General features: G+C 47.4%; 1 protein-coding gene across 16 annotated transcripts in view; it reads left to right on the top strand.

Annotated features, from left to right (window-relative positions):
• MSI2 (musashi RNA binding protein 2) overlaps positions 1–23,897 on the top strand; it is a 238,589-nt gene that overhangs the window by 186,668 nt on the left and 28,024 nt on the right. For 15 of the 16 annotated variants that reach the window (XM_051635423.1, XM_051635422.1, XM_051635421.1 and 12 more), the window contains exons 9-10: positions 4,620–4,734; positions 11,106–11,180. In XM_051635423.1, coding sequence (XP_051491383.1) covers positions 4,620–4,734; positions 11,106–11,180 — 190 coding nt within the window. Of the gene's footprint in view, positions 1–4,619; positions 4,735–11,105; positions 11,181–13,741; positions 15,286–23,897 lie in introns of those variants that run through there. The other variant, XM_051635425.1, reaches the window with a different exon arrangement.

The raw sequence follows: 23,897 nt of genomic DNA, 5'->3' as shown, positions 1-23,897 counted from the left end.
ATGAGAACACTGATGTCTAAGGACCCTGTAGCAGCCAGGAGTGAGGAAGCACAATGTGCATCCGACAGTCCACCTCTGACCTGCTCCAGACGTTTTAGGAAGCTGCTGGGTCCTTTGCCAGCTAGATGCCATGGAAGGCAGAGATAATCCCCCAGAGGTTCCAGGTCAAGGATCCTACTGGAAACCCTGGGAAACTCTTCAGAGTTGGGGTTGACTTCATTTGGCACATCTGTAGGACCTACCAAAAGAGAGCTGTCATCATGAATGGGGCATATGAGCACCAAGGGCAAAGGTGTGCCTGTCTGGTGGGGTGTGGTTGTCAGCAGGTCACAGGAGTGTGTCACTGCTCATTGTTTCCTACTGTGGGATCATGACCAGCTTGTAGAGCTGGAGCCTGACACATGGCAGGTTGCTGTGGGAGAGCATAGGTGGGCACTGCTGTGAACCACTGTGCCAAGAGGCCAATGCTTGTCGTGACAGGTCCTCTGCAGAGCGCGTGGAAGGTGCAGTAGCTTTGGAAACCCCATCTGTCAGCTGAAGGACACTTCAGACCACTGGCAGGTTGGGACACACTCCTGTAGTGTTGTCTTCAATGTGCTTTAAATGATGCAGCTGTTGCTGCCTTGCCAGGCTCTCCACGGGTGGCTGGGCTCTCCAGCCTGTGCAGAGCAGGAAGACCTGCCCAGCACTGGCTGTTACCAGGTGCTCTGGGGACAAACTGAATTGATGAATCACAAGAAACTCTGGCAGACTCCTCTGCTCTCCTGTTGCTGCCGAATTCTCCTCTTGCAATCTGAGGACATGACATCCTGTTGTCCCACTCCACCTTTGTCAATGATCTAATGTTTTTTTTTTTTCCAAAAACATGCTTCTAACCTCCCTGTGTTGCCCGCTCTGGCCCGGCCTTCACGGCAGGACTGGGCAAATACAGATTTCTCTGTTAGAGGAGCAGTAGTCCTGGCTGGCTGTGGCAGGAGCTGCACGGCCTCCTCGAGGTAGTCACATCTCAACTGTGAATCACACGTTCCTGGCAGGACAAAGTTGCCTTGTCTTTGGGTGGTAAAATGGGATTTTGTGCATTGTGCTCCTTCTGCTTTCCTCAGAACAGCCCCAGTTTCCCTGGAGGCTGTTAACGTGGGGCTCCGAGACATCCTGGGGCTGGGAGCTGACAGCCCGTTTTGTTATCCTGAGTGTAAGAAGCTTTTCACTCCTCATCTCCGCCATCCTGGGTTCTAGTGGCTTTGACTGCTCAGCTTGACCTAAGACTACCTCAGTGAAATGTTAATTCTCCAAACTAGACTAAACAAAAATAGTGAAATTTCATTTCCCTGCCTTTTTTTTTTTTTTTTTTTTTTTTTTTTGCCTTAGAGTGCAAACTGTCTTTGTTAGGCTGCAGAAAGTGGAGCACATCCCTTGTGCAGGGGAGGTGGAAAAAATCTGGAAATTATGAATATGTACAGAAATGCTGAACTGAAACTTCGTGCAAGATCCAAATTTACATCCAAAGAACCTGCATCGAGCGGGCTCCTGGGGGTGATTTGGTACAGAGCTGGGCACTGACTCCTAAATCCAGGTCCACCCCCTCTTGGAGAAGCCTCATTCCATGTCCTGCTTTGCTGACATATGTGTGGCATCCTTGTGCAGCATCTCTGCTGCCTCCAGGGTTTTAGGCTCCTGGTAACTGTGGCTATGGGGTGGTCATGGCCATCTCCATCCTGGTCCCCAAGGAGGAGAGGGCTGGCTTCTTGCAGGGAAGCAGCCGGGCCCTTTTTTTCCCACTTTTGCAGCCTCTGTTGGTGAAGTGGTTCTATCCAAGCCCACCACTGGGCCACTGATATGGTGCTTCACCTCCTTTTGCTGCATTTTCCCTGTTGGCTGATGGGATGATGCCTGGGCAGCTTCTGCAGAGCAGTTCAAGGCTTGATACTGCTGAATGGGGAGGGTAAAAAATCCCACCAGGCTCAGTCATCCCCTTCCTAAGGGATGTGGGAGCAGGACCAGGGCTCCTGGTCCCATGTATTGTACATCGTCCCTTCAGAAGGAGTCTCTGCTGGGTAAGAGAGAATAGTTTTGCCCTCAATATGGGGTGTGTTTGTTTACAAAAGCTAAGGAATTAATTTTCTTTCCTACTGTGGTGACTTTTTCTTCCCCTTTAAATCCCAGTTAAAACTTCTTTGCCACTTGCTGCCATTCCCTTTATGTCCTCGTGTGCTGTGAAAATCCTAAATGAGGCTGGTCTTTCAGAGAGCAGCAGTAGGCTGTTTTGTGGTTGCAAAAGCTAATTACTGGGTTATTGTTTCTAACAGTGCTAATCCAAACTTCATTTTCCTGCTAATTGTCCATCGAGCTGGGCTAGATTGTTTTGATCATCCTGGCTGTTTGCAGCCCCAGTGGCAGGGAGGTGTAACCAATGCAGCCGTGACACTTGGAGCAGTCATGAACCCAAAAAATGGGGCTGCAAAATGAAGTGACACACTTCTGGAGCTCAGCCCTGGTCGTTTGGCTGGAGAGATGTGGTTGGCATGCTCCTGTGCAATGCCCCTCTGGTTAAAAATAAGCAAAGGACAGTTTGAGGGGATGTTGCTGAGCTGCTGTGAGGGGAGGGAGCTGGTGCTTGGTGTTCCAAGATGGCTTTGTCCCCGGGTGCTTGGGGACAGTTGATGAAGAAGGGAGGTAGGAGCAGACTGCTGGCTTTGGGGGCACTGAGGTTGGGGGGAGCACACATAGCCCAGTTGGGCTGGAGGACACACTGGTTCTCACTGAAGCTCTCACTGGCATCTTTCTCTCCTGGAGGACTTGCTACCCTGACAGTGCTGGAGAGGAAACGGAGGGAAATGCTGGCCCTGTTGTGGCTGTTCCTGAGTTTTGGGGTGTCCAGACAGTCTCTTCAACACCACTCTTGCTCCTGCTCTCCTGTTTTCTGTTTCCCTCACACAGCAGTGTCTGGGCTGTGCTCACGCACCTCTGTCTCCAGCCATCCCCAGTCCCTCTCTGCCCTTCTCCCTCTGCCTCCTGCCAGGGCCTGAACACTTCTTGGCAGAAAAGGAGCCAAAGTTGAACTCCAGAAGAATTTCCCCCCAAACTTCACAGGGTTGGGGTAGCTTGTTTGCAGGAAGCATGTGTTTTGATGGCGTTGGCAGTGTCTGAGCATTGTAGCTTTGGGAAGTGTTGCAAGCAAGCAAAGTAAATACAGTCTGTGGAGGTTTGCAGCAGAAGGGGGAGAAGTAGGTGGTTTTGTTGAAAATACTCCCATTACAGTCAGTTAACCTTTATGTTACCTAAATGAAAATCATATAAACCTGAAATTTTTGCTGATCAGGTTGCCTAGGAACAGGTGGTTGGTTTCCATAAGACAATGAACCCAGTCACTGATCGGGCTATTAGGCACCGAGATGTTGAGACGCGTTATCCCGCATCCCCGGTTTGCCTGGGACAGGCACCTGCCTTCCCTGCGTGTGCCAGGGATGGAGGGGACACGAGGGACAAAGCCCCACTCAGAGCCAACCCTCTGCAGTCCCCATCCCATGGGCTGGAGGTGGCTGGGCTGGGAGTGTGTGGGTGTGGGGCAGCACAGGGCTGTGCCACCCACCACCTCTGCCAGGAGCACATTCCTGGCTTGTGGCATTCCTGCTCCCAGGCAAGCGTCAGGGGGAACGTAAATGTGCAAAGGGGATGAGGAACTGGTTGTAGAACAAAGAGGCAAAAGGCTCAAACCTTGACCCTTAGACCAGCAATTCTCACAAACCACATTGGTGGAGCAGACAGTGGCCCAGCTCAGGGCTTCCCTGTGCACTGTGTACCTGAAGTTTCCTTTTGCTCAGAGCATGGTCGGAGGTGTAAAGCCACGGCAGAAGGTTGGGACAGCTCCTGCTGGCTCCAGACCAGCTTACCAGCATGGCCAGTGCCAATGGGAGCACAGGAGCAGTCTGCTGGGGGGTGAGTTGGCAGTGCCAGAGCAGGAAAACATGGAAAAGGGCTTCATTTCTCCCTTTTTCCATCCAAAAAGAGGGTGGGAAGCAGCAGCCAGTGGTGTGGCCGGGGTGTCCTGGTGCCTGTCTTGGTCCCTGCCTCTCCCAGGGTGTTGGTGGGCACTCGCCACATGGTTCAAGTGGCATTCAGCAGCTTCAAGAGGCAGCAGGAGTTAACTGGAAGAATGCAGGTCCTTTATTAACAGGGTTTACAGAAATTTTCTGCTGGGTAGAACATTGATTCTTTATTCCTATTTTAAAAGGAGCCTTTTGTAATGATCACCCAGAGACATTGACAGTTATCGATTGCAATAGTGCTGTGCTGGAGACTTCCCTCCATCCATTCCATGCCCACGAGTACTGTTGGGGAGGGAAGGCAGCCCTGGTTTTCCTTTCAGGAACACAGGCAACTTCTGCAATCAGCGTTTCTGTCGCCCTTCCGGTGGGGGTTGCCACGTGTGTTTAAAGAGACACACACGTTTGCTCTTTTCAATCCTTTTACACTATTCCTAAAGTTCACCTGTGAGGGGGAGGTGGCGCGGGGAGGCAAGTTCTAAAAATAAACCTCCCCCCCTTAAGTAGATCAGTTCTGCATTTGACATTTACATGGCATTCATTTGCATCTCATTTGTACATGTTTCTGCTCAATAGGTAGAATGTAAGAAAGCACAACCTAAAGAAGTGATGTTTCCACCAGGGACGAGAGGAAGGGCACGTGGATTGCCGTACACCATGGACGCTTTTATGCTGGGGATGGGAATGTTGGGTAAGTGCTGGAGCCACCACACCTCTCCCAGAGCAAATCCCTGCACCTGTGTGGGTGTGAGCCCAACACTTCAGCAGGGGTAGAAGGGGAAAATAATCCTGTCTGTGGTAAATTATTAACTCCCCTCCCCCCTTTCTTGGAACATAAAAATTTGCATTTAAATGGATGTTTTAAATAGCCTGTTTTACTTGCAAAAATAGAATGATGAAAGATGCAGTGTGTTCATTCTGGCTAAAAATGATCTCTCTCCTTTTTTAGAGGAATTGAGTCACACATTATTCCCCTTCTTTTAAAGGTATCTTTGACACTTCAGCATAGATAATTGAAAATCTTGCTGGTTCTTAAATGGCATGCAAGATGGAGAAAGCAGGAGAACGTGTAGCAGAACAGGTCGCTACTATAATTACAAGTTCCAAGGAGATGGAACAGTATTTTAGTTTGGAGTATTGTGTCCAGAAAATACTAATTAAATGGGATAAATGATATTTAATTGCAAAATTCTGTTTGTGCGTGAGGTCTATTTAGTAATAATTGGTTCTCATTTGTTTCTGCCTAGACAGTTTTTCTTTCTATATAATGTGACAACCTCTTGACACACTCTCCTCAGATTTACTGAGCCAAAACACTGCTAATCCATTGCCAATGTATTTTTGTAAACTCCCCTGTATTTTCAACTTTCTGCTTCCTTTGTATTACTGGGCTTTCCCTCAGTTGTCACCTGTTGTGTCCCTAAAGCGTGCATGAACAAGAGGGCATCTAGAGGTGTTCCCAGACATAAATGATCCTGTCCCTGGCCTCTCTGGGATACTTTGAGTTTTCTGTCCTGGGTTTAGATGATCCCAGAAGCTGAGCACACCAACCGGCCTTGAAAGCTGGTTCTCAGTTGTCCTGAGCTAGGCTGAGCATGTTTGGGGGCTGTCTGAGATGCTGGAGGACCCCAGGGCTCCTGGAGCAGGCGTCAGCTCAGGAGACTGAGCTCCTGAGTACCAGGCTGTTACACTGAGATGTCTGACTTCAAGCACTGCTTGATTTGATAGGGAAAAGTTTCCTGCCATGTTTGCTTTGTCTTGGAATTAATAGTACTTCTGTTCGTGTGGCTGAAGCGATCCATTTCTGGGATATGTAATTCAGTTATTTCAGCTGATCATCTGTTTTTCTGTCCCCACATGCCACCGCCACCCTGCCCATAGTGTTTGGAAATCACATTTTATGGTTAAAATATTTATCTTCTTCTATCAGTCTGTGATTTCGTTACCTGTATGTTCCCAGTGTGCTTGAGCATCTGTACTTTAGGTCTGTGGTTTCTCTCTCTTTTCCGCTCGTGGTGCCAGAGATTTGGGGTGGCAGAGGTGGTGCATGCCACATGGCTACTGGGGGAGGGAGCCCAGGTCACCCCAGGGTGGGTAAAAAGCCCAAGGGCAGCATCCTTCTTCTTCTCATCACAGGCAAATTTGCTTCATCCCTTCTCCTTGCAGCCAGGCAAGAAGTGAACAGAGCTCAGGTCCATCCCAGTGACCTGAAGGTAAAATTCAACCTTCAGGTGCAGTGTGAGTCATTCCCACCAGAGCTTCGTCTCTGGAAAAAAGATAATTTCATGCCATAAGAAGTAAGGGGAGATGCCCTCAGCAAGCAGATCCATGTCTGCACAGAGCAAACCATGCAGGTGCTTGCTGGCAAATCCTTGTCCTGCTGCCATGGGGTGGGTCAGGTCACCCCGACCGGGTCTGCTCTGGCCACTCTCTCAACGTGCTCTTATTAGATTTGAAATCAGAGTGACTTGTTCAGAATTAATGATTGATTCATGTTGAAGGCCAGATGCTTCATTATCTGCTCTAGCTGGTTTTTTCATCTTCCAAGTTCCTGCTTGCCACAGTGGCACCGTGTTAAATAATTAAGCGCTAAAAAAGGAAATTGCAGCACAGGAAAGCAAGGCTCTCTGGATGGCCATTAGAAATCCCCATTTTCAAAGGCCACTTACAAGAATTGGCTTCGAGGAGTCTGGTGAGCAGCAGCTCAGCAGGGAGCCCCAGTCTCTCCTTCCCAAGCCTCAGCAGCTGCTCGGCTGGGGCCCTGTCCCCGCAGGGAGAGGGGTGTAATTAACCCATCAAACGATGAGGCACATAAAGCAACTCCTGCTGGAGGCAGCGTCTGCAGCAGCGAGTGTTTTGCTGTGCTCCCAGGAGACCAGTGTCAGCCCTACCCTGTTCCTCCTTGTCGAGGCCTGGCTGGACCGAAACACAGTGCTCGGGGTTTGTTTTGGGAGGATTTTTATACCTGTTTCCAGAAGCCCTTGTTCAAGGTCACCTTCTCCAGATGCCGTTCACGGGCAGAGGAGGGAATCAGAGGAACAAACGCATGAGACAACCCAAAGGAAAGAGCGGGGAGTGACTCCCTCCAAAGCTATTAAGGAAGTTGGTCTTTTTCATTAATCACAGCCTCCCCAAGGAGCCTGCGGCAGCCGGGGTCTAAAGGTGCGTAGGCAGCCGCTTCTGTGATGATTTGGTTGATTGGAACAAAATTAAAGTGTTCTTCTGAAAGGATTTTTTGACTCGGAGAGTGTGGGCAGGCTGAGCCTATTGCCAGGACTGCTTCTGGGCTGTCTGGGGCTCAGGCTGCTGGTGAGCCATGAACCATCTCAGGGGAGATCAGGAGCATTAATTAGCCACTCGGCATAAAGATCGGGCCAGAGTGGTGTCAGTGCCTGTGATCTCTCTCCCTGCCAGTCCACCCATCAGGAATTGTTGCTCCCCAGCTCCATGGATGCCTGTGACCAGGCAGCATGTTCCCTGTGGCAGGAACTCACACATCTGCAGCTGGGCAGGAGCAGTTCAGTGGCCGAGAAGTTGGCACGTTCCCAGAAGCCTCACCTGGTTCTGGCGTGGACACAAGGAGCCCAGTCACCCAAGGGCATGTGGCTATCACTGTGTTGCCCCATGGCTTTTTGCCTTCCATCCAGGTTTGTACCTGAAAACTTGAAAAAAATAGAGAAAAAGCAACCGAGGAGCAACATCAACAGGAGGTAGTCTCTGTCTGCCTTCTCGTCTGAAGCAGCTCTCTGCATCTGGGATTCTGTTACAGCTCTGGAGGTAACAGCCATGCTTCTGGATCCGAGCTGGGCCCCACAGCACTCATCTGTCTGGCGACAGACACTTAGGTTGGCTGGTGTTTAATATTAAAGTTGCTCTCTTCTTAGCTTGCAAACCCCTCCAGAGACAGGGAGTACTTGGCCCCTGAAGCTCACAGCCACAGCCTGCCGAGATGGTGTCTGCAAGGAGCACCAGGAGGTCTCCAAGAGACAGCTGTATTGCTGGGCAGAGCAGGCTCCACAGTGCTGCACACAGCCAGGCTGGGGAGGCTGAGCTCCTGCAGGGAAGAAGCTCATGCCCTTCAAAGAAAGTAACTCCATTTTTTTCTGTCAGACTGTTTCATGGAGTAGCAGCTGCCCCTGAAAGCAGGATTCAGGAAGGGGAGCCCTTTGTTAGCACAGGCTGGCACAACTCCCCAGCACCCCCCAGGCTCCTCCAGCAGCACCCACTGGGCATGGCTTTAGCTTAGCTCTGTCATTCCCTTAAAGTGAGACACAGGTCAGCTTTTTTTGGACCAAGGGAGAAACTTCAACAGCAGATGTGTTCCTTCTCTGTAGCTGCTCCCCAGTATGTGACCACCCTGTGTGGCTGTAGGAGATGATTTGTGGTTTGCATCCCCTCATGCCTCAGGTGCTTATGTCAAAGTCACAGCATGTTTCTTTTGAGAAAGACCTTGGGCTTTTTTGTTGCAACATGGGGCTATGCTTTGGCAGAAGGACGGTGCCTTTCTTTGCAAAGGAGATGATGTTCCATGCTCTGAGCAGCGTTAAGAGAGGGTATTTTTCTTGCATTAGAATTTTGAAAGCTGAGGTTCCCAGGCCCTAACGTGCCCAGTGGTTCCCACATATTAACCATGAGCTTTGTCCATCTCAGATCACAAAATTTAAAAATGAAAAGACATTTCCAGAGCCTGGTTCAGTCAGGTCCAGCCTGGTTGTTGGTTTGAGTTCTGCTTCCATGAACAGGATGGTCTTGCTTTGGAGGAAATAATCCGGGCAAAACTTGGATTTCTGGTTTAGCAACATGGGGTAATTGGAGAGATTGATCATTTCCCAGGACCACTGAAGCAAATAAGCTGTTGGGTGCCCAGTGCAGGATGAGAATGGCATCTAATGGAAATGGTGGGCAGGTCAGCATGGCCATAATTTGGCTTGATGAAGCATCCACATGGGCATGGTGTTAATGCGCTATTGATATTCAGCCCAGCAATTTCCCCTGCATGGATTGGGCTTGGACTCGTTAGAGCAGAGCTGGGCACTGCAGCAGCAAATGAAGAGGAAAATTGAAGCAATGTTGTATTATAAATTTATGATTTCATCTGCCTGACCTAGAGAGCGTTGAGCACTGGTGATGCAGGCAAGAGCCCCCGGATTCTCCACTGGGGCCATCAGGCACAGCTGGGTTTGGCTACAGGAAGCCAGGCTGCCACACACTGCCCTGGCTTTAGTGCCCAATCCAGCAGGCAGGAGCATCCCCAGCCCCACAGGGCAGTGGGGTAGGTGGCATCCTGCACAGAGCTGCCAGCTCCAAAAACTCTACGGGCAGCTGCCACCCCCCACCAGCTGAGGACATGGGGACCACACCTGCAGCCCTGCTCCCCACTGGAGCTCAGGCACTGCCCAGACATGACTCCCCTGCAGCTCCAACAGTCGTGAGCTGACAGATCTGCTTTGGAGTCATTTGCAATCAGAATAAAACTTAATTTTTCCACTTGGTCAAGAGGGAGGCTGCAGTCAGACACTGCAGAGTGATTCTTCATGGTGGTGTTAACAGCCTTATTTACTTAGCAAACAATCCATGTATCAGTATTGTTTGGGGTTTTTTTCTTTAAAAAAAAAAAGGAGAAAAGGTTTGTAAAGCTTAACTCTGAAATATCTGATTTAATGACAGAGGTGATTAATTTCTAAGGGAATCCAACTGTTGAGCTGTGAAATAAACAGGCGAGGGCTAAGCAGTGTGTACATATTGCTGGAAGCCACAGTGTGCTGTCCGGGGATCACAGGGCTGCTTAATCCCACAATCAAAATTCACCCGAGCACTTTTATCTTCCACTTTTAGATTATGTTCAATAGTACGTTCTATGTATATAGAAACCTAATCAGAAATGGATGAACATGCTAATGCAGGGAAGTAGCTCTATGATGTGTATTAAGAATAAATAAAAGCAGAGGTAGGGGACCCCAGAAGGAGCATTTGGCTGCTAAACCCATTGTTGGGGTCTAGCCTGGCTAGACCTCCGAAGCAGAGACTTCAGACAGAGTGAGAACAAAACTGTGGTGAAGGTTTCTTGATCTGGAGAGGTCTTTCCTGGTGACTGGAGGACACTTGACAGGCAGTGGGAATATTACACAGCATTTATTGCACTGGAATTGCATATTTTTTAAGAAAGCCAAGCAAGGACATGCTGAGGATTGGAAGTGAAGTTACAATTTTAGAAAATCTCCTTAGTGTACGGGACAGCGTGTGGCCACGGCCCCTCATAGCCGTGGTGGGAGTCAGTGCTGACCAGCCTGCGGGTCCTCCCGCACCCACTGTACCCTCAGCACCTTTCAGTCTGTGTCGGAGCAGGCAGAATTCCCACTTCGTGCATTGACTTGAGCATCTTTATTACCAGAACACTCTCGAGTGGTCTTTTTCTCATAATAAAACTTCAAAAGCTGCCCCAGGTCGGGCGCGTTCTGCGCGTACCTCAGAAATTGCCTTAGGAAGCGGTTCTCATACCTGGCTTTTACTTTCCTGAAAAATTAAAAGCTCTTTGACTCTGGCTCATTGCTGTTACTGCCTCTAACTCTTTGATGTGTTAACTGTTGTCCTTCACACTCCCAGGATAAAGAATTACTACTACCTTAATCTCCAACTGTCAATAGCTCTGAAGCAAAGTACATTCATTGTAAGCTCTCCAAATGTCAGAGCAAACCTGTGGTATGTGTTTAGCCTTAGCATTTGGCATTTACTCTTCCAGCTAACAAGTATGCACAGTCCTTGGACTTCAGATACCAAAGTGCATGTTAATTACCTGAGTGACAGGGCTCCTGCACAGAGCCAGGCAGGCAAGTGAGCAGGGACACTGACCAGCTTGAGATGTTTCAGTTCAAGATAGTAATGAAACCATTCCACGGTTTACATGAGTGGGATAAATCTTGGGTTATAATACCTTCTCCAGTAAACTCGAGTCTAACCCATCTTCCATGTCATTTTGTGTTGTATTTAAAAGCAAAAAGCCTTAATTAATCTTCAAACTTCTCTTTTTCTCTCTCTCTTTTTTCTTATGTGTCTGTCATCAAGGTTACCCGAATTTTGTTGCAACGTATGGCCGAGGATATCCAGGATTTGCCCCAAGTTACAGCTATCAGTTCCCAGGTACGTACATTTCATTTGGAGATTTACTTTTCCCCCCCTCTTTTCTTCTTTATTTTTTTTTCCTGTTATTTTAAATCTGTAGCTGCAAGCTGAGACAGGCAAGTCTGCAGGGAGCATCGCACACAACAACAATTTTTTTTCACTATTTTAAAATAGATATTTTTCTATACATATTTCCAATACATCTTTCCTAATGTGCAAATTGGTACTGGTTATTTGAAAACAAACTTCTTAAATCAAAACATAGAGCAACAGAGTTCATTTAAGAGCTATTACCCTCCCCTTTCATATCTATTCTGGAGATAGACAGTCACGCACACAGGGGCTCACACACACCTTCCCATCCATCCTGTGGTGTGTGGTCGTTATCAGTGCAGTTTTGGAAAGAAAAGTCCAAACATTCCTGTGCTTTTTATCCATGTTGCTGGTATCCTTCACAGAATTAGTTCCTAGCTGTGTGTTGATGGTTTGGTTTGGCTTCGGTTTGGTTTGGTTTCCCCCTCTCCTTGGCTGCTGACTGCTGTGGCGGTGGGTGTGGGAAGGGCAGCAGCACCACAGGGAGGAAAACCAAACACCCTCCTGGGAAGGTCCTTAGGGATGGGTGCGAGTGTGGAGGGATGCTGGGTCGCTGGGATGGAGCTGTGCATTGGCAGCAGGCATGTCACTGGCATCCGGAAGACAAACGATGTCCTTGGGATGGTCGTTGCCGCGCAGCTGGTTCTTGCTGGACTGATTCCACCAAGGGGAACAGGTCTCTTGGGGGGCGGTTCAATTTATTTCCCAAACGCTTGGGCTCTACTCAAAGCCCATCTGCCTCTTCCCTGCCTGTGCTCCTGAACTGAGCCAGGTCTGGAACAAGCCAGGTGTCAGGGTGCAGCAGCAGGTGCCCGGTCTGCTGGTGGTGACAAGGTGGCTGCCGCAGCGGGTGACACTGGCCCTGCTGGGCAGAGCCAGGCTGGCAGGGCCACAGCCATTGTAGGGAAGAGGCTGCAGAAGGTGTTTGCATGTTGTCTCACTTTCCTCCTGGGTCCTGATGATTCCTTGTACCAGCTGATTTGTTTGAAGACAGCTAAATGAGAGACACCTTTGATAAGTTAAATGATGAAAATCGGCAGAGCTTAGATTACTTTAATTACAAACACATCTAAACTGAACGTGTCTGCCAGCTGACAGCAGAGGTACCTTTTTGACTCCAGCCCTCATTATATCTATATTTATTATGGGCCTGGTTCTTCAAAACCAGTTCTGGGCTAGTTATTTTCAGTCTCTTGTGGAGATTGGACATGCAGAAGAACAGCCAAGAGGCTTGTCACCAGTAAAAGCAGGTGCACTGGCCCGTGGGCACCAGTTGTGCCCTCAGGAGCAGGGCAGTGAAGGGGAGCAGCTCAGAGTCCTCTATTGCTGTGCTTGGATCTCCCTGCCCTGAAGCTCTGCCCATGCTGTTTGCTCCACTCCCACGCTGATCATTTATTCCTTAGCAGTCAGAACTGTTAATAGAGTTGTCGGGGAGGGTTTCTCTTGGGACTCCGGTCTCTAGAGACATAACCAGTGACAGTGTCCAGTGGTGTTTAATGCCATGGGACAGATAACATAATGATGGTCCCAACACGTAGTCCTGCTTCTCCTCAAAGGAGCCCCCACCCTTCCCTTTGCGTGTTTTGGGGTTGTAGAAGTGCCAGGGGACCTGTGATACAGCTGTGGCTGGGAGTGGGAGGTCAGAGCATGTGCAAACCCAATGGAGAGAAATCTGAAATCCACTCTTTTTAATAAGTTGTTGTGTCCAAATGCTCAGTGTTGTGATTCAAAAAGAAAAACACTTGGTGGTTTCTGCAGGAGCATCCCGGGCAGGGGTGTCACACCCACACCTGTGCATATGTGTGTGCAGACATTTAAGCATAATGCACATATGTACACAGCAGGGTGCTCCTGGTGGTGCTTGTCCTGCAATGCAGACGTGGTGGAGCCTGTTCCCTGTGCTGGGTGGGCTGGGGCCAGGCTGTCCCCACGGGGACATGGCAGGGCTGTGCTTCAGCAGTGCCCATCCCAGCCGCGTTATTTCGGTTCCCCCCACCCCATGTTGTTCCGGTTCCCTCCCCCTGTGACGCTGCCTGTTTACTTTTTTAATTTAAAACACAAAGGAAACCCCCATGATATCTGAGCTGTACTGTTGGTATTTACTGTTGTCCAAGTGAAACAAGGCTACAAGTGCCAGCATCCCCCAGTTGGTGTTGCCATTCCTGTGCCGGGGCGTCGGCTGCCGGAGCTGCCGCCAGGTCCCCTGGACAGTCCCTCTCCCATGTCCCCTGTCCCTGCCAGCACAGGGACAGCCCTTGCTCCACGGGTGAGACACATGCAATCACTTTGGCAACTGCTCTATCTTCTCCCATCACGTTACTTTTCCCTTTAGGCCTTTATAACTCAGTATTTAGCCTTTTTTTGTTGTTGTTGCAATCACTCCCTTTCTGTGTCTTTTTTTTTTTGTGTGTCTTTTTTTTTTTTAATTTCTGGGACTTATCTTTTCAGTTTAATCTATTAATTTCTGTTCTTATTTCACTTTGCAGACTATTTGCCGATTTCACAAGACATAATTTTTATCAACTAGTTCTTAAAGATGCATAACAAATTAATCGGGGTTTACTACAGTGCTAATGAGAGAGAGAGAGACAGAAAAAGCCTGGGTGGTCCATGTTTAATATCAATGTCCACTGAAAAATTGCTGCTCTTACTGGCTGGTTTGATTGACTGGACTTTTTATTTTATTTTTATTTTTTTAAAGGCTCCATATCCTCACTGCTTTGAGTTTGCTTTTTATTTTTTTTTATATATTTTTTGTTTGTTTGTTCTTTTGTTGTGTTCGGTTTTGTTTTGGTTTTTTTCCTCTGCTTTGTTATGAGTTTTTAATGCCCACTTGGAATGTAACTCACAAGGACTGGGGATAGGGGCGTTATGAAGGCATGACTTCTCACAAACTTTTTTAGAAATGATTTTATCAAGGGCACAGAAATTATGATTGGGTCTCACAAGCAGCCCCAGAGAGAGAGAGAGAGATATGTTGGCCCTTTTGAACATGGAGATGCTCAGCAGTAGCACAAATTGTAATTAGGGTGGACTGAGATTAGTGTCTCTGTCGGGAGATCCTTAGCAATGCAGGGTTTAATTATTCAAAGTGAGCGTCCTGTGCTGGTGGCTGCAGCCATCATAGCCCCATCCCTGTGTCTCCCACTCCCTTTGGGTCGGAGGCTCTTCCTGGAGCTGCCCTCATCCTGCAGGAGCCACCACGCAAAGGGCTGGGGCAGGTCCTGCCCCCCCCAGCACTGCCCACCCCACTTTCCCCCCTCCCCGCAGTCGCTTCTGTTTCCAGGCTTGCAAATCATGGGCAAATTACTGACATTTTGGGTCCAGGGCCAAGCTTTCCTGCCCCCTCAAGCTGCATCTCCACCCAATCACAGAACAGCTGCAAACGTACGTGATGGTGCCTCCATCCATTGGCTTTCATTTCAACCAGGGCTTTTGGGTAGCAGACACACATCATATTTAAATTCTGTTCTTCTTACGAGTGTTTCTACCCATTTTATAAGTTTGTGAGAAGTAAATCGCATGCTTACAGTAGAACTGTAATGCATTTTAATGTTTGTTAATCCACTTGTTTAAAATGTCAGTGTCAAAGGCTCTACAATACACGGCTCTGCTGTTCATTGCATTAAAGATGCTTGATGTAATAATTGGTTAGTTTTCTTTTGACTTTTCTGCAGGCAATAGCTTTTTTTAATCTGTATGGCTTCTTATTATTTTGTTTGGGTTTTTTTGCTATGAATTGCTTTGCTTTTGTGAACTTGTCTTAGTGTGCATGATTTGCAAACATTTCAGCTATTGTGAATTTTCTCATTTTTTGTAAATAGTCCATCTATGCTTTTCTTTTTTTTTTTTTTTTTCTTTTTTTATGACTTTTTTCCTGTAAGTAACTGAGGTAGAAAATAATAATAAATTGTTTACAACGGATGTGCTGTGTTGCTGCTCTCTTAGCTTGCAGTTTTAATACTTTGGTTTGGACGCACCAAATAACCAGTACCAATGACAATTGAATAAAAGAATAAAACAACCATCACTCAAAGTGTGTGACCCAGTGTTTGAAGAAGCTGCAGATGAACGGTATGAGGGGTGTTTACAGCCAAAATTAACCCCCCCAAAAAAAAAAAAAAAAAAAAAAAGACATCAGTGCATTTGTAGTTGAATTTCCCCCACTGTGCTCGGTGGGGTTTGTACCACAGACCCAGGTGGGTTTCGGCATCAAACCTGTCAGTGTCCTAGAAACTCTTGTTGCAAACTCATCAGCACTAATGTGCAGGAATTTCTTGCTGCTGTTTGGGAATTGAAAGGACAATAAGGTAACTCTTGAGGCTGTGAGGAGGTCCCTGGCTGGGGTGGCAGCCGGTGGTGTCGGTGCTCAGGGACAGGCACTGCTGGCCCTGCCTGCACACCCAGGGACGTTGCCATCGCTGTGGTGACCTCAGTTATACTTTCTCCATCTTTACCTGGGTGGTTGGGGATTGTCAAAGTTACTTAGAATCCTTCAGCTCAGGAATTTAATTTTATTGTGTTTTGTTTTTTTTTTAATTGAGGGTTTGTATCCTTGTGTGCTTGTTAAAGCTTATGAAAACCCTTGTATATGGGGAGAGGTGGGAAAAACAAATATTTTCACAGACTTTTCAGAGTTCAGGGAAATACACTTGCTTGTTAGTCATGGTACTCTGCAGTCTGCAAAGCCCAGCCTTGGGTCATGCTCCTGCAGGGCCAGTATTGTGAAAATGCAAAGCAAGATCAAAGTCTGAACTGATGTTTTTCATTTAAAAGCAACTTTTTGTTGATCTCTAGAGCTTAACTTAGTTTCTTCCCTGATACCAGTCACAAACTGGTCAGTTGTTGGCCATCAGTGCTGGGCAGGAGGGTATTCTCATGTAGAAGCTATTTGTGATGCTTGCCTAGTAGGTCTAATAGTTATTTTCTGTGTCAGGAAAAGGAGTTGGTACCAAAGACAGGGAGATGATTATAATAATGACATGCTTAAGGCTTCTTTTTCCTAGTGTCTGAGAGAGGGAGGAGAGGTAAGGAAGTCCTTGTGTCTGTCATTTAGGACACCCAGCAGTCTTCAGAAGCTGCAAGCTCTGTGTCTCGTGCAGGTCTCACTCTTGGTTAATAACCTCCTGAGGGGAATACAGTGGGAATGGGAGAAAAAGGGTGTGTTTGTAGCTCCAACCCCCTGCCCAGCTGCCTGGTTCATCTGCAGCAAGGTGTGGTGGTCCAAAGCAATGGCCATATGTGGGGGGGCAGCTTTATCCCTGTGGTCTGGCAAGGTCTGGGAGCTGGTAGGAGCAGGCACCAAAGCCCTGGTACCAGCCAAGGCCTGGCTCCCAACACCATGAGCACAGGGCATCGATGACCCTGAGCCACACACCCATGCACACCAGTAGCCAACTGCTCTGGTGATGTAAAGAGGTTTGACAGGGGGTGCTGCCCACACGTGGCTGCTTTAACAGCAGGGAGTCATGAAGTTAGTGCTAATAAGAGTCAACTCTGTAAAACTCTTCTAAGGCACTGTTACACAAGTCTGAAACTTGTATAACACTTAATAATGGGAGCAAAGTTTGTCTGGTCATGATACTTTAATGGTCAAATCTAATGTTAAGAAGGAGAAATTGCTGGCAGATGCAAAATAGGAGGAAATATGAAATATATCTTTAATTGTCTATTCATTTAGTTAAGCCTTGTAACATCAGAGATGCGGAACAAAGCTGGGAATGTTTTTCACTCCTTTGTCTAACCTTTTCTTAACTGCTTGAAGTCTGCTCTAATCATCCCTGTGCTGCATGCTTTTTTTCACCTGGAACACATTGCTGCATCTGCATGGCATCAAATGGTTTACAAAGTGCATTTGAAATCTGCTACAACCACCTTAATTACCACTCTTCAAACCTCTCCGTTTCAGCCTCCGTCAGTGAAAACAAAGACTATAGGCTGGACCTGTTTCAAAATTAAGATTTTGGGTTTCTTCTTCTGGCTGAAGGCAGGACCATTCACATTGCAGGTGCATCCCTGGAGTGAGGAGCAGCTGGAACTGCAGGCAGCAATCTGAGAAATTAATATAGCAAAGCCCATATATTTCCAACCTGGAGGTACTCCTGCAAGCTCTGCTTAGATGGCAGTAGCTTTTGTTTTGACGCAGGAAAAAATGGTGTCTAGAGCTGTTGCCTGAGTCAGAGCAGAGCTTGAGCACCTTTGCCACTTAGGCACATTTGTTCCGAGAATCCTTCAATAGGTTTTTCTCTACTGATGCCATGAGTAACTGCTTGAGCAATAAGAATGTCTTGAACATTGAACTCGAATGCTGATCGTCCTGTTCTCAACTGCTCACTGATCCGTGCGCGGAGTTTGAGGCAGGCGTTAAAACTGCTGGGTCATTGCCCTGGAAATGAGCGGTCGTAAAGGGACAGCGAGGAGAGAGAAGAGAAAGAAAAACCCAAACCTGCCTGTCTGTCAGGAGCTCTTTACATTTCGAGGTGATGCTGCAGCAGCAGAGCTCCTGGGCACTGGGCTCTGCTGCGAACGGGCCACAGCTGCAGCAGTGGGGAAGTGTAATGAGCATAATTATTCACAGGAGTAAAGAGGCGTAACGCAAACACACGCGTGTGGAAGGAAACATGGATAACCCTACAGAGAGAAGGATGTGGGCTGATAATGCCAGTTCTGCTGTAAGGAATTCTACATGTCCGAGTTAGCTGGAGCACAACAGCCAGCTCATTTGTGCCTCGTGCATCTGTAGGTACAATTTTTAACTGTAAAGTTGTTGAAAATGGAGAGCTGGGGGTTGCACAGAACTTGAACAAATAAGTCTCCTTAAAGCACAAAAACATCAAAATGTGACTGATTTTCAATCACATTTAGTAGTAGGATTTCAAGCTGATAATGAAGTAGTGTCCAAGTCCTGCTTTGCCTAGAAGTGGTAATGTGTAGTCTCTGCAGTGATGCCCTAAAGGTTTCTGGGCTCAGCATCACAATCTTCTGACCTTTTTCATAACATGGGTTATGAACCTGGTGGTGGTTCCTCCAGCCAGACAGTGGGAAGGTCATTGCCAGCTGTTGTGCTCGGGGAGCTGCAGTGTCCCTTTGAGGAGGAGCATTCACTTCCAACACGTAGGTTGTGGAGGATTTCCTGCCCTCTGATTACCTTGTCCTCTGATTAATTGTCTTCTCTTTTACATAGTTGCCTCTTGTCTGCATTGAATTTTTCCAGCTTCAACCTCCAGACATGAGTTCTTTTTATGCCTTTGTTCATTGTCAAAGATCTGTCTTTTAATACTTATCTAGATAGTTTAGATCATTCATAAAAATTTAAGCAAGCAGTTTAACCAAATAGCTCATTTTCTATACCATCGAAGCAACTGAAATGAGGCTTGAAGCAAATCAGTGCCACTTTGCTGATCTTTAAATATATGCCTTAATGTGGTTCCATCTAACCTGCCCTTGTTCATTCAGCAGCAGGTGACTGAAACTCAGAGCTTCTGGGCTGCCTGACATCTTGGGCACGGGGAACTCACAGGTATTCCTCCCCCTGCTGTGATCCTTTCATTTATACATACTTTGTGTTTTAAGACTCCATGGTAGATGTTTGGGTTTGGGCTTTAAAATAAGAAACGCTTTCATCAGAGTGATCAACTTAGGATTAAACAGAATTTCCTTGCTTTTAGGAAAGGATTGGGTTGAGATTCTCTTCCATCCACATCAGCTGCATTCACTTGAAGCTCATCATTCTCTGTGTTTCCCAGTTACTAAATGAGGGAGAATCCAAATGACATATTGAGCTCAAGTGTTGGATGGTGGGAGGTGTAATTTTCATAGGACACACTTGAGAATTGTAGTCGATGCTTCGAAGCTGCTATAAAATAGGAGCAGTTTTTAAGTAGAGTAAATAAACTAAATCAGCTACCAGCTTTTGGGTTGGGTTTTCTGAATAAGTAGAGTAGACTTAGAATAAACTATTTGCCTTTGAGAACTTTCCCAGTTTTCTGTATGGTGAAATAGCTGCAAAAGGGTTATTACACTTGAAACGACACAGAAGGATAATTTGGAGACAAACAAGGCTTTGTCTCACTGATGCATAAAGTAATTACTGGGCAAAAGTGCATCATTCTCATTTGAAAAACCGTGGCCTGAGAGTGGTAAACAGCTGAAAAATGGGCCATTTGCTGTACATAAAGTGGAAGTGCTAAATCCGAAATGAACTATATTTGGGTTTTATTGTTTTGTTGAAATTCCAAAGCAGAAATATTTGTTCATCATAACACCCATCTGCAAACAAGCAGCGGGTGGGACACGCGTTACGGTGCCTGACGTTGAGAATTCTCCTCCAGTCTCACCACGCGCCCTCCATGTTAAGCAGCAGCTGATGGTGCCTTGAAGAAGGCTGTGGGCTGCCTAATGAGCTTTCCGTTATGCATGATGTGCTTTATCTGAAGTTCACTAATTTTCTGACCTGGTGAAATAGATTTTAATAAGCTTGATGTAACACAGCATATAAAGACAAAGGGAGACACTTAATGGGGCTGTCACAATAAAGGACTTTGAGCGAGCTCGGAGATGCTAAAAGTGTTAATGGAATTGATCAAAAGCTTAGGAAAGAAATTCTTCATTTCCGTGGAGGTCTGGCTGCCCTGCACCTGGCTTTTCCCTCCTCTTTGCTGTTGTGGGAATGGTGCTGTCCCTCTTCTTTAAAGAAAAACCAGGGTCACTGATGGCAACCGTGAGACATTTCGAGCAAGGCTTGTAGCTGCCTCCGTGTTCATGTCCCGCGGACTTTGGGAGAGCATTGATAGAATCTTCAATCAAATCCCAGAGTTAATTGCCACTAAACTTTGAATATGTGTTGAGAATGATTTGGTTCTAGCTAAAATTTGATTTCTCTGGGTATATATTCCTCTTTAAGTATTGAGCATCTAGTTGTTGATCAAGAGTCTGCAATAGCAGCAGGTTTTTTCTTTCTCATTTTTGTTTTCATGTAGGAAGGGAGGGGGAGTCTGAAACAGAAGGGTCTGAAAGATGAAGGATTTAAAAATAAAGCAATTGTTTTGGGATGGAGCTTTCTCTTGTGTGTGCTCACCATTAAGGACTACATTTTTGTCCAGTAAATTGGACCCACGCCTGCCTGCCTTCAAAAAAAAAAAAAAAAAAGCAACCAGGCTCTTCTGCTTCATGGTTTTGAGTCTCTGATACTTTTGAAATGAAGCCTAAAGATCCTACAAAGAGGATAACACTGTCTAATGGAAAGAATAATGCAAGTGAGAACCCATTTGGAATGACAGCTGTGAGCCTCGTGAAGCTTTTCTGTGCTGATCAAAGCTGCTGGTAACGCTGTTTGAAAAGAGGGTATCAGGTTCCCCTTCTCCTTTTCCCACTCAACCTGCAGATGATTTTTATATTCCAGTCTTGGCACTTCTTTTCCTGGGAGATCAAGTGAACCTCCTGAATGACTGGGGTTAGATCAGAGTGCTGGGGAGCACCATCGTTGTAAGAGACAAAGTGTTGGGGGGGGGGATACAGCCTCAGAGCAGGGCCCTCCAAAACATCTCTCAGAGACATGGTGACTTCAGGAGGCTGAGCTGCAGTGCTCAGCTCTTCTGCCAGCGTCTGCAAGTACTCCAAACGATCCATGAGCAGAGAGGAAAGGTTTTGCTTGTGAGGTGTAGTTTTACAGTGGCTTTTATTGTATTCTCCATGCGTGTCCCCATAATTTTGGTTATTTTCTGAAGCCTATTGCTGGAGTCAGATGGTGATTTGAGAAGCTCAGCTTCCGTTTTTATTCTTGTTTTAAATCCCTGTGCTTATTGCTACAGTCTGAACAAATGACCTTGTGTGCCCCAAGTGCTTTAGCCATTACAAGCAGAGAGAATTCTTGGCGTAGTGTTTTCTGATGTGAGAACTAACTTTATGTTCTTTGTGAATTCTCGGTTTGGTTCCTGTTGTCTGGCTCTTTGTAGAGGACAAGGTCTTGTGTCCTTTGGGGATACAAGATTTTTGGGGTCTGCAGGGGCTGAAGTGAGCAGAGCAGGTCTGAAGCAGTCAGGTATTTCTCAAGGAGAAAGCCAGGGCTGCAGGTGAGTCCTGGCAGCTCATGTGGAGCAAGGGGGTGTAAAATAGGTCTCCTGGTTTTCACTCGCTCCTGATTGCCTTGTAGCCAGTTTCAGGCTGGGGTGAAGGAGAAATGGGTGGCTTGAGAAGGGAACATTCTTGCCAGTGGGAGATGGAGCATGACAGAGACTTGTGGAGGGACGTGCCCTTCACCAGGAGCCCCTGAGCCCCTTGAGTAAGGAACGGCCCCACTCGGGCAGCACAGCTCTCACCAGATTTGTTCTCAAAGCCCCTGGAAGATCCACTAAACCCCAGGCTCTTGGTGTTCTCTGCTCAGTGATGTGCTGCCTGCCCAAATCCAGCCCTGCTGCCCCTTGTGTGTGCCCCTTGATGCCCCTTTCTCCCCAACTTCATTGTGCCTGGAGAAGGCAGTTGCTTGCAGCCAGCCACTGACTTAAGTCCGTGACCTTAGGGCAAAGCATTTAAAACCAGATGTGTCCATCTTCCCTCACATGAGGCTGCATCATTCCAGTATTTAAAGTGGAACTAGTGATGCAGGAAGCAGAAAAATTTATCTGTGAAAAATTGAACTCCAGATACTGACTTTGGCTCGTTCAGAGCAATACAACTGCATGAAATTGATGTGAATCCTCAGGGCTTTCCTGGACAGTGTGCAAACCATTGCAAAACATTTATTGTAAAATACCTTCTAATTGCAGTGCCTAAAGTGGGCACTTTTGTCCTTTTGAGCAGCTCTGGTATCTTGTTTTCTCTGGGCAATTATAAGCAGCAGATGCACAAAGAAGGACAGGGATAATTTCAGCAGGAACTGGAGCGCCTTAAACAAACACCGTGGATGAATTGATCTCTCTCTTCACCCCTTTTGATTTTCCAGTTGACTCCAGAGAGTGGAGGGCTCAGAGGGAGCAGGGATGGAGCTGGCTGTGCTCCCTGCCTGGCTGGTGGTGGGATGCAGAGCATGCTGTGGTCAGTGCTCCCATTGACTTTAAGGTGCTCTAGTCCAGGCAGCCATTCCTAGCACCCAGTTTTCTCCAAGCTGCCTGTTAAAAATTAACTGGGATTGTGCAAGCCCCTTGGTGACTGGCTACAGGGTGCAAAGAGCCTGCTGATCCCACCCTGGCCTGCAGTCCTGCAACCCCAAAGTCACTGCCCTGTCTCCTGGAGAATCCTGCACTTCCCAGGCATTGCTGAGGGAAAACAGTGGCACTGGCACCTCACATGTTGGGTTGTGCTGGCTAACGCCTCTCTTTGCCCTCTTCTCCAGCCCTCAGAGGAGCCCCCAGTGCCCTGTGTTGGGTGGGGTCCCCATCAGTCAGCAGGATGGATTGCATCCACCTTGACTGCTGCCTGGGAAACAGCACTCACCAAGGTGCTTCTGGAGCTTGGCAGCTGCATTTCACCCTGTTTTAAGCCCTGATGACAGGGAAGGGGAATGTGTGCAGGCACGTAGCCTCGCCAAGGGAAAGTGTGGTCTGTGGGGCCAGCAAGAGGCTCTGTGAACAAGCAGGTTCCTTCTGGTGTCTGGAAATCAGCAAAAGGGCCTGCTAGCACTTTACTGTTGCCTAAAGAGCTGCAGATAGCTCAGCTCTCAAACTGTAATAAAATGGTGTGACAACACAGGCTGAAGGGTGACAGAGGCAGAAGTTTTTTGCAGTACACAAAATAGGTCCAGTGTTAATTGCAGTGTCACTATAGTGCTATGATGTGAGGTCTTCACTGGTGTAGAAGATTATGAACAATGGCAGGGAACAGTACAATGTGACCAAAGTGCTTAAATAAGGGGGAATTACAGAGATTAGTGGTGAAACTTCAGACCAGAACCTGTAAGAGCCTGGCTGCACCCTTTGCAGCCTGCAAATGTCTTTCTTAAGTCACTTTGCTCCTTTGTGCCTCATTTTATCCCATCTGTGACGTGAGGACAGCATCAGCTGCTGAGTGCTGTGGAGAGGTCCAGGAGGAAACCAGCACAGAGGTGCAGAAGTGGGGTTGTGAGGGGCTGCACAGCTGTGCAGCGGGATGGTGGGGAGATCTGCTGTGGGCCAAAGGAGTTGATGGATGCAGTGCCTGGCAAAAGTCCTTGTGGGGGGGTGGTGATGGCTTTCAGTACATGCGATTGATTTAGGGATCCTCCAGTGATGGAGCCAGTCTGTATTGGTAAGCAGGTTTTTGCCAACCGTGCTAATCAATACCTGTTCCCATCTTCTGCTTCCACAACGCTGAGTGCCCGGCAGCTGCTCCGTCTGGGCTGCCTGGCTGCAGAATTCCCGGGCAGAGCACGAGCAGCCCATCACACTTGAGTTGTTTGGAGTGCCATGGCATGCAGATGCTTTTATCTCAGAATTAGGATAAGAGCTTTCTTTGGGGGTAGAGGGATTAATTTTTCACACATCTGTCCACTGGAATGCAATAACAGATCCTTTGTTCAGGCTCTTTCTGTGGAGTGCCTTCTCCACCCTTATTATTTCATCCTTCTTTTGCATGGCAAAACTTTTTGTCCTGCGTTTCAAATAGATACTGAGTGTCCCTGGCAGTTGAACAAGAGAAACAAACTTTCCAACCCTGTTTTTTACGCTGCTT

This window comes from Apus apus, chromosome 18, assembly GCF_020740795.1.
Source record: "Apus apus isolate bApuApu2 chromosome 18, bApuApu2.pri.cur, whole genome shotgun sequence".
NCBI classification, from domain to species: Eukaryota; Metazoa; Chordata; class Aves; order Apodiformes; family Apodidae; genus Apus; species Apus apus.
The sequence above is the reverse complement of the archived record's forward strand: the minus strand, read 5'-3'. Positions and strand labels throughout refer to the sequence as shown.